Source organism: Tursiops truncatus, chromosome 14 (assembly GCF_011762595.2).
Source record: "Tursiops truncatus isolate mTurTru1 chromosome 14, mTurTru1.mat.Y, whole genome shotgun sequence".
Classification (NCBI taxonomy): Eukaryota; Metazoa; Chordata; class Mammalia; order Artiodactyla; family Delphinidae; genus Tursiops; species Tursiops truncatus.
Genome location: NC_047047.1, coordinates 7,497,359 through 7,512,717, shown reverse-complemented (window position 1 = coordinate 7,512,717; position 15,359 = coordinate 7,497,359). Strand labels below are relative to the sequence as shown.

Here is a 15,359-nt window from a genome sequence, read left to right as displayed (position 1 = left end):
AGTTTTCAACAGAAACATACAGGTTAGATTAATGAGATGTGAAAGAATGGCAACTTTAAAGGAAATTTTCTATTTTTAATATGTTGTACCAAATAGTCGTAAAGAGCAAAAAGCCTACAGTAGCTTCTGATTTTCAAAAACAAAGACCAAAATTTTACTGGGGAAAAAAAAGATCTCATACAACCCAAACCCCCAAATCAACCCAACTGAGATTTGACATGAGATCTATATTAAATGAAATTCCACACATTGCATTTAACTCAGTTGCTGGAGGACGTTCTCTCAACGTGAGTAGAAACAGCACGGAAATAACACGTGTCACGGAAGCAGGTTTGAAACCTTTTATTGAACAGGCAATGCATTGTGCAATAGTGAGGGACACAGATGCCAAGTGGAAAAGTTTAAAAATTAATTTTGGAAAGAGTCTGTGAATTGATGAACCCTGCTGTGTTCCTTCCACTCATTCTTGGAGTAGCTGCCTTCAGGAAAACGGACCGTGTTATAGCTGCTCTTGGAAACGGCATCCCTGTTTTACCATGAATGTCATGCCTAACAGTAAACATGAAAGGAGAGGATGGGCTCCACAGGCAGGACAATGGCCAGAGACACAGCTGATCTCAGATGGAGGCGCAGACACACGTTCTCTCGGAAGGCCCTCCGAGCTCTGCATCCACGCTTCATTTGCAATTCCTTCCCTGCCCGAGCCTTCTTTACCCTGGGGATTCTGAAAGACTCACATTCATACCTGTGGGCACAGAACCTCGTTCCTGGCCCTTTTCAATGGTTTTCTTGTCTTCGGGCACCTCTGGCCCAGGCCCTTGGCGATGTGTCCGTCCAACTTGTCTGCCTGGTTTCTTCCTCTTCCCCGAGCTCGCTCTCCCGTAACCTGATGATAAAACCACTCAAGTTTCACAGTTTGTTTGCCTTGATTTAGCGGCAGTTTTAAAGAAAGTGACCCGTCAAGATAGTGGACATTCTTTACCAGCACACTGTTAACCTATTTTATAATTTGGGGCATGTCGCTCCAAGCTTGCGACTTCTTTCTGGCAAGTTCCATCCAGGATGGCTGGTCTGTGCTGGCATAGCTGGCCCTCTTCAGCTGATGCAATTCTTTCTCCATCATCACTGCCGACTGGGCTGCTGGAGAGAAGACAAAACAAACGGAAACGTGAGAAATGAGTTTGGATTTGCACTTAAGCCTCCTGCACGCCTTTAAACGACAGGTCCAAGGTCTTAACCGTGGTCTCAAACATAAAGCCCGTACACTTGTAAAGAAGGTTTCAGCGTGGGATAACTTATGTGCTAAACAGACTTCAGAGCAGGCTCGAACAGTTCCAGTGATGCAATGAGGTGAGAGAAACTTTCACAATAAAGCTGCCAGCACTGTGTGTGTGAATATTCTTAACACTGCTGAACTGTACACTTGAAAAAGGGTTAAGATGGGGAATTCTGTCATGTGTATTTTACCACAACGAAAACTAAATCTAAAAATACTGATACATGCCACAACAAAGATGAACCTAGAAACATTATGCTCGGTGAAAGAAGGCAGATACAAAAGAACACATATTTTATGATGCCATGTATAAGACATGTCCCAAAAGAGGCAAATAGAGAGACAGAAAATAGAGAGCTGGGAAGTGGGAATGGTGAATGACTGTAAATGGGCATGAGGTAGCTTTTTAGAGTGAGGGAAATGTTCTAAAATTGGACTGTGATGGTTGGACAACTCAGTAAATAGATACTCACTGAACTGTGTGCTTAAAATGGGTGAGTTTTTTGCCATGTAAACGATTATGTCAATAAAAGCTGTTTTAAAAAAATCAATGTGGCAAGTAATTCAGAAAAACAAAACAGAACAAAACATGGCAGGACCGGGCTTCCCCGGTGGCGCAGTGGTTGAGAGTCCGCCTGCTGATGCAGGGGACACGGGTTCGTGCCCCGGTCCGGGAAGATCCCACATGCCATGGAGCAGCTGGGCCCATGAGCCATGGCCGCTGAGCCTGTGCGTCCAGAGCCTGTGCTCCGCAACGGGAGAGGCCACAACAGTGAGAGGCCCGCGTACCGCAAAAAACAAACAAACAAACAAACAAACAAAAGAACCATGGCAGGACCAAACCCGGAAATGCATTTCAAAGTGTTCAGTACTATTTTCGGGTTTCATACCCAAGTTCTGATGGGACAAGGAGATCCCTCTTTGCAGCCCTTCCTGGAGGTGGAGCTTTGTCCCCTGCCTCTGGTCCACAGTGGGCTTGGCAGGGGCCATCAGGAAAGACTTGCTGCGGACGAAGTCGGCTTGCTTCACGGACTCCTGTGAGGATGTAAGAAAGACACACGCTGTCCCGTCACCTGAGATTCAGATGGGGACAAACCTAACCAAAGGCAATGAGCCACGGGGTTTTTCTGCCAACGTGAATCATGCTACCGGCACTTTCTCGGAGGAGCTCTGCTTTGGGTACTGGCTGCCATCTGGCCTCCAGGATGCTGGAGTCCACTCGTGCAGGCCTCCTGGGCACACACAGGCATCCTGGCTTCTGCCCTGTCCCCAGCCCTGGCCTCAACCCCAGACGTCAGGCAGCAGGGTTCCATTGGAAAGGCAAAATGAACTGTGTTTGGAAATAGTTTTTGAGACTTTTATGACACTTGGTATGATCATGGATGCCGGGGTCACTGGTGAATATTTGTTTTATGAATTCCCTAAGCCTGCAGGAGGGTTTCCAAGCTGGGGTACGATTGTGGTTTTGGTTAAAATGGAGAGAAGCAGGTTCTACTGCAGGCTCAGGCTCACTTCCCCGCATGGCTGAAATGTGCTTTGGGATTTACCATGGCAACTGGGGGAACACAAAAGCTGTGAGTCTCAGCCTGCTTCTAAGCGCAGTCGTTTGGGTTTGGTAACGCTGTTTTCAGTCCGGAGTGTAAAAGGGAGCCCCAGGTTCCAGCCCTGCAGTCCTAGGTGAGGAATAAGGACCCCAGCGGGTGGCCAGGGTAGCAGCAAAAGCAGAACTCGGTCATTATTGCAAAATGAGTCGAGATGGAGCTGTTGACATGGTCGCCTAGCGTCCAACTGAGAAGTTATTTTAACCCCGGTCCATCTCTCCAGATGCTGAGCTGCATTGCCAAGGAGGCCGGGAGCACAGGGCTGTCTCCACGGCCTGAGTGATCCATGGCTTCTCTGACGCCTCAGCCGCCCAGCACATGCACAGGGCAGACAGCAGCAGTCATCACAGGCGACGGTCCCCGTAATGACCGTGCAGGACATGAGGCCATCATGGGGTCCCGGGTCCCAGCCCCGCCAGGGGCTCTCCCCTGCATCCACAGAGACAGGGAATGTTTGCTCTAAGCACCTGGGTTCTCTCGGGCGCCTTGGCTGGCCTTCCTGTGTCAGACTTCAAGGTTCCGGCCCCAGGCTTGTCTTCCTGGCTGGATGGCTGCTCCGGGGCCCCTCGCCGCTTCTGTCGCCCGACGGTGATCCAGGGCGGCGCGGGCTGGCCGTCGGTCCCAGGCCCTGCTGCCTTCTCTGTGGGTAAAGACACAGGTTATGCAAAACAATCCTAGTCACCTTCAGCCCCCCTGCGGCTTCTCCCACCCAGAGAGCACGGCACAGGGGCTCTGGGAGACAGTGGCAGGGAAGGAGGTCTGGGAGCCTCTCTGGTGACACTAGTACTTTGTTTTCAGGGACTTTGTTTTCTCAGTTAAAGACAAATCAAAGAGATTCTGCTCCTCCAGTCTGAGCCACAAAGAATCAAATGCAACTGCTCCTATACACACATTTTAAAGTCACCTTCCTCCTGTTGGATACCTTAGAGAATGAGATAAGAGTCAGTACATGATAAGGTCAGGTTTCTTTAATATAGGCCTGTCACGCTAGACCAGTACATGCTACCCAATACCCGATTGACTTGGGACGTTCTTCTTCTCTTTTCTTTTAGAAATTATAAGCACAACCTTCCCTTGTGGAGACTGACACCAAAAGTAAGCCGTGGCTGTTTTCCTTGATGTTCGGGAGAGAAGAGAAATAATGCCTTTAAAACCAAAACATTTCGAGGAAACGGAATGATTAACTAAGTGGCTTCTCACAGGTCTCTGGAAAGCACCCTGAATCCAAGGGTTCCCCATGAGCTGCCCTCTCTGAATACTTGCCAGCCAGCCCACAAAGCAAGTGGACGGTTACCTCCATCCTCACCCGGCTCCTTCCTGCTTCCCGTGTCCACAGGGCAGCCCCGCCAGCAGGTACAGGCCACACCCGGGTCACAGCCACACGCAAGGGAGGCCCGGGCGAGTCGGCGTCCTCATTCTTTGTGGCCTGACAGACGGCACCCCTTGTTCCGGCTTGTTTAGAATTTTACTCTATTTGGTTTGGCTTCCGCCTCCAGTTCAACATGGAAGCCCTCTTCTGCCAGTCCCCTAGTCACCAAGGAGGGGCGAGGGACAGAGCCACCGCCCTGCGAGCTTTGGCGTCCCGGCAGGTGGAGAGGAACCTTGGGCTTCACATGCACTGACCCGTCCTTGGCCCCTGCAAACCCTGCTCCATCTCCTCGACTTACCCCCTTGTCCCCTCCGGCCTCTCAGGCTCTCCCTGGCCTCTGACCACTTCCCCGTTGCTTTGCAAAACACTTGGGTCTCCCACAGCTCAAAACAACAACAACAACAAAACATCTCCAGGAGCCTCGCCACCCCCTTGGAGCCCCATTCTCGACCCTCCTCTGCCCTCAACTCCAAGGGCTCCTGCCCGTGTCTCTTCAGCTCATCCTGGATCCTGACACAACGTGAGCACTACACTCTCCATCCGCCCAACCACTGGACCACAGATCAGAGGACTCTCCCGTACTCCGGCTCCTTTACCCCTGAAGCTCGCATGTGGCCATATAACCCATCCTGGAGGCCTGTCCACCTTGGGCATCCCCTCTGCAGGTCCCTGCTGGACTCTTGCTCCTAAACCTGGAATTTCTCCTGGTTCCCAACCCTCAGCCTTTTTCTCTTCTTCCCCAAATGTTCTCTGTTCCACTCCTGACCTTCAACACTCAGGTCTGCTCAGATTGCTTCCAAATGTGTAATCCAGCCCTACGTCTATTCTTAGCCAGAGCCCAGCATTTCCACTCCCCGTCCGCCTTCCTTTCTTCCTCCCTCCCATTCATTCATTCACTCACTGTTTGCTATGGGCAGGATGGTGTTAACTGCTAAGGTGAAAGAATATAAAAAACCTGTTTCTTCAAAGAGCTCCAAGTCCAGTGGAGGAGACGAAGCAAAAACAAGTCACTCAGTGGAAACTGGAAAACGCTACACTTCACAACGTGCTGTGTAGACACAGGGTAACACCGGTGGGTAGGACCTGAGGATGCTGTCTGTGGTTGGGACCTGGAGAAGGAACCTTCTAGGCTGAGCAGAGGGGTAAGGAAAGGCCTCCCATGTGGAGCGGGCAGAAGACAGAACTGCCAGCATGCCGGCCCAGAGGGGCTGCAATGCAGCCTAGGCCAACTGAGGGGGCCTTCTTGGCCTTTTTCTTGTCTGTAACGGGGAGCCACAGGGCTTTAAACCCTGGGTATACTCTGGAGGCTGCATGAGGAGTAAGTCTGAGCAGGCGGACAGCGGGCTGGAGGCGGGGGGCGAGGAGGGAGGCTGTGGCCACGGTCCAGGACAGGCTGTGAATTGGATCAGGGCCCTGTGGTCCTTGCCCCCCATGTCCTCCGCCTGCCTTTTGTCTGTGGAAAACCTTTAGCCAAAGAATAAGTTTACTCCGAGAAGTGAGAAAATGCAGAAACAAAGGAAAACAGTCAAAGGGGACCAAATGTAATAGTTGAGTCAGTAAGCAAAGCCAAGGACCTATAGTTCCTCCTCAAGGGCTACAGATAATATTCTGAGCCGTCTCCTGTGAGCTGTCTTATAGACACTGAAACTCTCACCAGGTGGAAGAAGTTCCATGACACAAGCTGCCACAATTCCAAGAACTGGCCTCAAAGACATGGAAACAAACCGACCCCAAAACTAAAGATTAACTGTACCTAAAACAATCAAGATGACGCTGGTCAGACCACTGATGACCAATTTCTCAATGACCGTCACAGCTGCCTGTGCTATTTCTGCGTGTAGCCCCTGTGCTCTGTCTATAACAGCTCTTGCCCCCTGACTGTCAGTGGGGGGGAGTCGGCCTTTGGACAGGTGCCCCCTACCCCAGTTGCTGGCATCCAAAATAAAGCAAACTTTCCCTTCCACCAACCTGGCCTCTTTAATGGCTTTTGAGAGGAGAGCAGCCGGACCCCGCTTTCGGTTGCAGTTGGACACTGGCACCAGGATCACCCCCTCACGTCCACCAAGTCGGCACCCGGATGCCATCTCCTCTATGAAGCCTGTTCTGGTCACTGAGCTGGACATGCTCTCCCTCCTAATCCTCTGGAACTCTACTGAGACATTTGCCCCGACACATCTGCCAGATGACCGTCCACCCCACTGACATATGCTTTCCTTATTATTATTTTTTAAATTTGTTTATTTTATTTATTTATTTTTGGCTGCATTGGGTCTTCGTTGCTGCACATGGGCTTTCTCTAGTTGTGGCGAGTGGGGGCTGCTCTTCGTTGTGGTGCACGGGCTCTAGGCGCACAGGCTTCAGTAGTTGTGGCTTGCAGGCTCAGTAGTTGTGGCTCACGGGCTTAGTTGCTCCGCAGCACGTGGGATCTTCCCAAACCAAGGCTCGAACCCGTGTTCCCTGCATTGGCAGGCAGATTCTTAACCACTGCACCACCAGGGAAGCCCTGACATATGCTTCTGGTCATTAGAACTTATTTACTAAACAAACACACTCCAGAGACTACATACCAAGTGCTGTTCTAATATCAGCTTATCTACAATGTAATTTTACGTTTTATTTCTTGTCTAGACAACCCAGTGATTGCCCGGCACACAGAAGGCAGGCTGGGTGGCTACGTATTTTACAGAAAGTCTGCATTTCCCATCCCTCATTCCAGAGGGTCCTCACAATCTGTCTTTCTGGACTTCTCTTAAAGGGGCCCTTTCACTTCCTCTTAGATCTTTCCTTCATGCTCAGTGGCTGGTCATGCCCTCTGCTCTCTTTTGGCCCCAGATGTCTGGTCACACGGTCCTCCCAGCAATACCCAGCACGTGCTGGCCTTTGCTGCACCACAGGGAGACTGGAGAGAGGGCTTCGACTAGGGGTTGAAACTCACTACTTCAGTCAACAAGATATTCTAATGCTTCAGTCAAGACTAAGTGTACTGGAGACAACATTTCCATCCTGGGCTTTACATCAGAGGCAAATGGTGGCTGGCTGTGCGAGGCCAAGGCGGCCCCGGCATCTCAGCGCTCCAGCTGGCTCCCCAGCCCCCGGGGGGCTCAGGGTCAGGCTCCTGGCACTGGTGTCACTCTGACCATGACGGCACTGACACGGCTCTGATGAATTCCTACGCCATGCAGTTGGATGACCCACATGAGCCAAAAAGAGTATTTTACAACGCACTGGAGCAAGCTGTATGGAACAGGGCATAGGCAGCGTTCCTACAGATAGTGGGGAGAGGAGGCTGGGGACCCCGAGGGTGGGACTCTAACAGGGATCTACACCCCCTGTGACAGCCAGGACACAGCTGGGACTCGTCAAGAACACCGTCTCCTCGTGGAAACAACCTACGTGTCCATCGACAGATGAACAGATAAAGAAGGTGTGGTGTGTATACACAACAGAATATTACTCAGCCATAAAAAAATGAAATAATGCTATTTGCAGTGACACAGATGGACCTAGAGGTTATCATACTAAGTGAAGTAAGTCAGAAAGAGAAAGACAAATAACATATGATATTACTTATACGTGGAATCTAAAATATGACACAAATGAACTTATCAACAAAACAGAAACAGACTCACAGACGTAGAGAACAGACTTGTGGTTGCCAAGGGGTAGTGGAGGGATGGAGTGGGAGATTGGGGTTAACAGATGCAAACTATTATATATAGAATGGATAAACAACAAAGTCCTACTGTATAGCAAAGGGGACTAAATTCAAAATCCTGTGATAAACCATAATGGAAAAGAATATTAAAAAGAATGTATATAAATGTATTAACTGAATCACTCTGTTGTACAGTAGAAATTAACACAACATTGTAAATCAACTATACTTGAAAAAATAACTTAAAAACAAAAAGAACGCCGTCTTCTGAGTGAGAGGCAGTGAGCTGTACAATGTAAACCACCACCGTTTCTTGCCCTCTGGCTAAGAAAATAAAGCAGACACTCCGCCCTAAGCTAACCTACAGTAGGACGGCAGGCTTCTTACACCTCGTAAACATTTGGTAGATGCTGCCGCTTCTGGAGCAGCAATTTTAAAGAATCTTCTTCCTTTCAGAAAATATCTTTCTTGTTCATAAAAATACACATGCACAATGTACAAATTCAGAAAGCAGAAGTAGAAAGGAGGAGAAAAAAGTTCTTCATAAATCAACACAGCCCAAGAGAGCTGTGTTAACACCCTGGCACACAGCTTCAAATCTCTTTTGTTACGTTGTCATCTTAAAAATGCATCTCCACGGCTCATTCCCAGCTCTTCACAATGTCCTCTGCGGACGGAGAGGCCCGAGTTTGCTAAGATTTCTGCTCTGAAGTGCAAGCATCGCCAGCATTCGTGACAACGAGCTGAGGCCAGGGCCGTCCCCTGTTTCTGTCTCCCCTCCAGCCCCTCTGCCATCACCCTGGTTTACACGGAGGTGACCCTGTGCCCGGAGAGACACTGAGGGGACTGCTGGGGGTGGGAAGGGGACCCTGGGCACACATGGGCCTCACCCACACTGCGGGCTCCCTGTATGAAAGTTGAAGGTTTTTTTAAAAGTATTTACGGATCTACTGTCAGTCTCACCTTACACGGACAGCTCCTGATCTACACAAGCTGGCAAAGCCTGCTGTCACGCTGTATCGGTTCTGGCTGTGAACCAGGCCGTGCGGTGCTACCAGAGAACTTGGGCTTTTAACGCTCACGTGAGCATCTGTAAAGCCGTGCCGAGCATTTTAAGAATGAGAAAGGGTTTCTGGCAGAGAAAGCCCCCATTTTTAATAATGGTGACGCGGCTGTGTCCCCGCTCCACCTCCGAAGGAAACTTACCATTCCTTCCTCTGTTCATCCAACAAACACAGTCAGCCCTCGTCCAGGAATTCTGTATTTGACCATTCGCCTACTCGCTAAAACGTATTTATAACCCCCAAAATCAAATGACCCTTCATGGTCATTTGCAGACGTGCACAGAGCGATGCAAACTTTGAGTCCTGGGACGAACACGTTCCCAGCGGATGTGGAACAAGGGGATGCTTCTTTCATGTTTCTGCTCTCAGGCTGTAAACAAGGGTCCTTTCACAGTGTACTTAGGGTCACACTTTTGTGTTTTTTCTTGGTGATTGTACTGTCTAACATAGCCCCCCTATCTACTGAAGTGCTGTCTGGGGCCCCTAAGCACGAGAAGGCAGTGATGCGTGTTATGGAGAAGACACGCGTGTCACACGAGCGTCGCTCGGGTGTGAGTTATACTGTTGTTGGCTGGGAGTTGGATGCTCGTGAATCAACAATACATGTTAAATAAGCTGTCTGTAAACTGAAACACACATTAAACAAGGTTAGGTATCCATCACTTGAGAAAAATGTTGTGATTGCGCGCTCACAGGAACCTAACCCTTTATTCCCCCTGGAGCGATGGTTCACGACTCGCTAATTCGGTGTTTGCGGCGACTTTATAGAACACAGCTACCGTGAACAACCAGAATCAACTGTACTGGGTGAGCACAGGCCCCGTGGGAGATGCTGAGTCTACGGAGAGGAAGGATGTCTCTAACCCAGTGCATCCCTCCAGCGCAGGCACGCAGGCTCTCCTACCAGAGCGACCAGGGATAGAGGGGTCCTTCCACTGCTGACACGCGGCCACCATCCGGGAATGAGTTCTAGAGCCCACTGGAAGGGGCACCGAGGGGCCTCCGGGCACTGGTCTCATTCTGTTTCTTGGTCTGGAGTGTGTTCCGTGTCTGGAAATTCATTGAGCAGCACGTGCCCGTCTCTGCGTGTATATCATTCTCCAATCAAAAGTAAAAAACCAGAACAAAAACACAAAAGCCACTCTAAGAGAATCACAACTCACGCGGTGCTTGGACAGTGACCTGGAGAAGGATCCAGCTCCCCTCCCATCCGCTTCACTTCCCTGCGGGCCTCCACGCACCTGGAGTTCCGGGACCACCTGCTTTTTCGACTGCTGCCCTGCACCCCCCTACTGTTGCTTTTCCATCCTCCAATGGCTTACCCTGAATCCCTCTTCCTGCTTCCATTTCCTCTCCTAAATAAGACCACAGATCAGCAAGGGCAGAGAACCTGCCTCTCTAAACTCAGGGCCAAATGCAGCTCTCAGGGAGGAGAGCCACTGCATCTGAGAGTCTCTTTCTCGGCCACCAGGGCAAACCGGTCCTTACCCCTTTCCCTCCTTCTAAGTCAGGAGGCACTGCTGGGATCTCGTCACCCCAGCTCCCCTGAAACCTACCTTCCCTTGACCTACTCATTGACCTGATTTGCATGTGCAGGGCCAGGCATCTGATCACGGGCAGACATGTGTACTGGGGGTGGGGCCCAAGGGTCAGACACTTGGCCAAGCTCTTTGCTTGAGTTCAGGGGCTAAGCCTGGGCCTCAGCATGTGAAGGCTGGCAGACCTTGTCCCAGTGTCCAGCCTGAACCCCACACCTCACGGTGGCGACCAGGAAGCCAGCGGCAGGCTCCAAGGGTGCAGAGCTGTGATGGAGGAGCTTAGATTGAAAGTCCGTTTGCTCACGCACCACTGTGTATGCAATTAAGACCGTCTCCAAGCAGAAGGCAATGACCAAAGTCCTTCTCTGAGTACAGAGACAGCTGGTCTCCATTACCTGCCAGGTGATATAACTGGGACCTTATAAGCATATGGGGATGGAAAGGCACTGTAATTCGAAAATAATTTTGAGCTCAGCAAAGGAGGAAGAGTAGTGAAACTATTATATTACACGGCATCCTCCTCCAATTCAGAATGTAAACAGTCACCCCACCTTGGATTCCTGGTGGCTCTCCAGGAACAGCTGGGATTCTGTCTCGAGTGGAATTCTGTCTCGAGTGGCCACCGAGTGGCCAATCAGTGGAGGGATGGCTCTTGTCCACGGAGCTTGGAGCTGCCCTCCTCTATTACACCTCCCCCTCCCAACCCCAGACAGGTAGGGACCTTTCCCCGATTCATCACTCAAGAAACGTTAACAGCTAAGGGTTACTAGGTCTCGGTTTTCAGAGCAGTATCACATTCATAATGACCCTCACAACTCGCCTTGCAACGTAGAATACTTTCAATCCCCATTTCAGAGATGGAAACACAGAGTCTCACTGTGTAGAGGACTTGCTCAGGGTGACATGGCCAGTGTGTCACCAAGTGGGCACTGGACACAGGCCTCTGGATCCCTAACCTTCATTCACTACATCGCACACCGTATCATAGTAAGGGGAATGACCCCACAACTTTCCCACATGTCATGCCTTCCCATCATTGCTTATCATGGAGTAACAAGCAACTGTTACTCACCCTGGCACTACTGAGGCTTGGGGCTGGATAATTCTCTGCTGGGGGGCGCTGGGGGCCTGTCCTGTGCATCGTAGGATGTTTAGCCTCCTCCCACTCGATGCTGGTGGTATCTCCCTTCCTCGCACTGTAGTTGTGACATTCGACCACGTCTCCAGATACTGCCACGTGTCCTCCGGAGCACACAGCCACCCCCCGTTGATACCCCCCCAACAGAGCACTATAGTGAAGACACTGGCCACAAAGATGGTCTATACGGCCCCAAATGCCGCTTCCCCCCAGCCCCCCGGGTCACATGCCAGGTGCCTCTGGGCAAGTCTTTTGACCTAAGTTTCACCGCGGTCACTTCAGAACACGGCGTCACCTCTGGGCTGAGTCAGGGTTGTCTCCTGCCTCCTCGAATGCAGGGCATCTGAGCTGGGGGTGGGGGGCGGGTCCTTCCCCAGGGGCTGGGGGTCTGGGAAGGAGGGGGTGGGGGATAGGCAGAGCTCTCCTGTGACCGGCGCCTGCCACTGTCCAGGTGGGCCGTGTCCTGGGTGCGTCTGGCAGAGTCCCAAACTGACTCTGAGAGATTCCCACCCACCACCCACCCTCCCCGGCTAGCTCAGCTCCCCTCCACCCACACCGGCTCCTGTCCCCAGAGTCCCTGTGCCCTGTCCCTGTCCCGTGGGAGGCCCTCTCGGGATGAGGGAGGCTCCCCTGGTGCCACCCTGTTGAGCTGAGGACTCACAGAACTGCAGCTGTGACCCCTGCAAACGCTCTCTCTTCCTCTCCCCTCTTAGGACCCCTGTGTACACTCAGGGCGGTGGTGGTGGCCCGTGGCTCCCACAGTATTCTGCACACGTTCTCTCTGGGGTCTCACGTCTACGCAGCCGTGCCTGCAGCAGAACCGGGACAGGAGAGTCCACGCCCGCTCGCTGGTCTCCGCCGCCCAGAGGAGGTTTCGGTACCTCCTTAGGGAAGTATGACTTGTACCATGTGAGACTGTATCACAGTTGGCAGTGAAAATGCTCTTGCTGCCCCGTGAGTTGCTACTAACCTCATTTTACAAAGGAGGAAGTTAAGACACAGAGGTTGAGAAACTCATTGGCTCCGAATCCCACAGCCCCTGAGGGGTGCACCTCAGAGTCAAGCCTCCAAACCCAGGCTCTTCAATCTCCCCACCCAGCACCTGCCTGGCTTGCTTCCCAGCCTTGTCCCAGCACCTGGACACACACACACACACACACACACACACACACACACACACACACACACACACACACACACACACACACACACACACACGGCTGAGGGCCACCCACTGCAGGCCAGGAGCCCCGCCCCTCCCCCAGGCACAGACACTGCAGAGGATCAAAGCCCCTGATGTTCTCAGGGACCAGGTGGCAGGGGTGGGGCTGGAGATATCAGAGGGAGGGAAGGAGTGGGAGATGGACTTGGGAAGGCAGAAATGTTGATTTTGGCCAGAATCTAAGAAGCCTCAAATGCCTCACGCAGGACTTTGAATTTTATTCTAAATATAATGGGAAGGCATCGGGACATTTTAAAGAGGAAAGCTCCGCTGTTAGACCCATGACTTGGGAAGAGAGGGTGAGGAGAGGGTTGCGGGAGGAGGTGCTGCAGGTGTCAGGTTAAAGGTTGCTGAGGGCTGGCCTGGGTGCAGGTGGATAAAGACATGTCACATTAGGATGACCAGGACTTGCTGACCAAGGTGTAAAACATGACTGACCTTCTTCATCCATCAGGTTGAAAAAAAAAGAAATTAAAAATAGACTGATAACACCTAGTGCTGATGAGGGGGCGGAGAAATAGTCTCTGCTCTGCTCTTAGAAGTGTAAACTGGTACAACCTTTACGGAGGGTCATCTGAAGTTGTGTATTAAATTAAAACTTCACAAGCTCTGTGAGCCAGAAAACCCACTTTTAAGAATCTAGCCTAGATATGGAATTCCCTGGCTGTCCAGTGGTTGGGACTCCACACTTTCACTGCCAAGAGCCGGGGTACAATCCCTGGTCGGGGAACTAAGATCCCATAAGCCGCAGAGCGCAGTCAAAAAAGAAAAAAAAGAAGAATACAAAAAAGCATCTGGCCTGGAGAAACAACTGTGTGAACACACACAGCTAAAACGAACAAGGAGGGTGACTGCACCACTGTTAGCAAAAGGGAAAAACCTCAAAACAATTGGAACTCCCTTCAGTAGGGGAATGGCTAAATAAAATATGGTACATGCACTCTGTAGCCCTTAAAAAGAATGAGGACAAGTGGCTCATTCTGATCAGAAAAGATGCCCAGTCTTTCTTGTGGACTGAAAATATCTAATTGCAAGCCAACATGCGTTTTTGTGATTTTTAAGAAAGGATTGCTGTGCCTATATATCAACATTGATGTACCTACGACTGCAATGGCCATGGGAAAAGAGCTGGGATGAATCTGTTAGTGTGGTTCCTTGTGTGTGTGTGTGTGTGTGTGTGTGTGTGTGTGTGTGTGTGTGTGTGTGTGTGTGTGTGTGTGTGATTAGAGAGGTTCAGAGGTGGGTGAAAAGGAGGCTACTACCTATTTTTTGTGCCATTTAAAAGATTATTTTAAAATTTGCATGTAGTGAAATGCATCTTTTCTGTCGTACAGTGCTATGAGTTTGAACACATGCTTCGATTCTTCTAACAACCATCACAAATGGGCTGCAGAACAATGTCAACACCCCACAAAATTCCCTGGTACTACCCCTTTGTAGTCAGACCCCACCCTCTACTCCCAAACCCTGACACCTGCTGATCTGCTCTGTCTCTGTATTGTTGCCTCTTTCAGGCATCATATAAATGGAATAATACACTTGATAATCTTTTGAGACTGGCTACTTTCACTTAGTATATGCATTTAAGATCCATCCGTTATCGTGTGTGTCAACAGTTCATTCCTTTTCACTGCTGACTAATATTCCATTGTGTGGGTTGTTTATCCACTGGCCAGTTGAGGGATATTTGGGTCGTGTCTAGTTTTTGGTGATTATGAATAACGCTGCTATAAACATTTGTGTTCAGGCTTTTGGTTAACCTAAGTTTTCCTTTATCTAGGATAAATACCTAGAAGTGGGATTGGTGGGCTATAAGGTAAGTGTACTTTTAATTTTGTAAGAAGCTGCCAATTTCCAAAGTGACTGTACCAGGGACTTCCCTGGTGGTCCAGTGGCTGAGACTCCACGCTCCCCATTTAGGGGGCCCGGGTTTGATCCCCGGTCAGGGAACTAGATCCCACATGCATGCCGCAACTAAGAGTCCACATGCCCCAACTCAGGAGCCTGCTGGCCACAATAAGACCTGGCACAGCCAAATAAATAAATAAATAATAATAAAAACAAAAACAAAGTGACTGTACTGTTGTGCATTTCCACTAGCAATGAGTGAGAATTCCTGTTGTCCTGCAACCCCCTGGGCACATGGTATTATCAACATTTTTAATTCCAGCCATTCTAACATGGCTAAAATGAGATACTAATGGGAAAGTATCTCATTATGGGTTTTTATTGGTGTTTCTCTAAGGGTTAATGATGATGAATATCTTTCATGTGCTTATCTGCCATCTGTATAGTCTCTCTGGTGAAATAGCTATTCGTATCTTTTGCCCACTTTCTAATGTATTTTTTGGTTTTGTACTGTTGAGTTTTGAGAATACTTTATATATTTTAGATACCAGTCCTTCACTGGATATATGGTTTGCAGATATTTTCTCATAACGCACAGCTTGTCTTTTCATCCTCTTAATGGGGTCTTTGGCAGAGCAAAAGTTTTAA

General features: G+C 50.0%; 1 protein-coding gene across 8 annotated transcripts in view; it reads right to left on the bottom strand.

Moving 5' to 3' along the window:
* Nucleotides 1-327: 327 nt before the first annotated feature.
* Nucleotides 328-15,359, bottom strand: part of CRACDL (CRACD like) — a 121,913-nt gene continuing 106,881 nt past the window's right edge. For 6 of the 8 annotated variants that reach the window (XM_073791063.1, XM_073791065.1, XM_073791064.1 and 3 more), the window contains 3 exons: nucleotides 3,345-3,517; nucleotides 2,167-2,311; nucleotides 328-1,140 (listed from right to left, as the gene is read on the bottom strand). In XM_073791063.1, coding sequence (XP_073647164.1) covers nucleotides 998-1,140; nucleotides 2,167-2,311; nucleotides 3,345-3,517 — 461 coding nt within the window. In that variant the 3' untranslated portion in view covers nucleotides 328-997. The remainder of the gene's footprint in view (nucleotides 1,141-2,166; nucleotides 2,312-3,344; nucleotides 3,518-15,359) is intronic. The other 2 variants (XR_004521789.2, XM_033838472.2) reach the window with 2 other exon arrangements.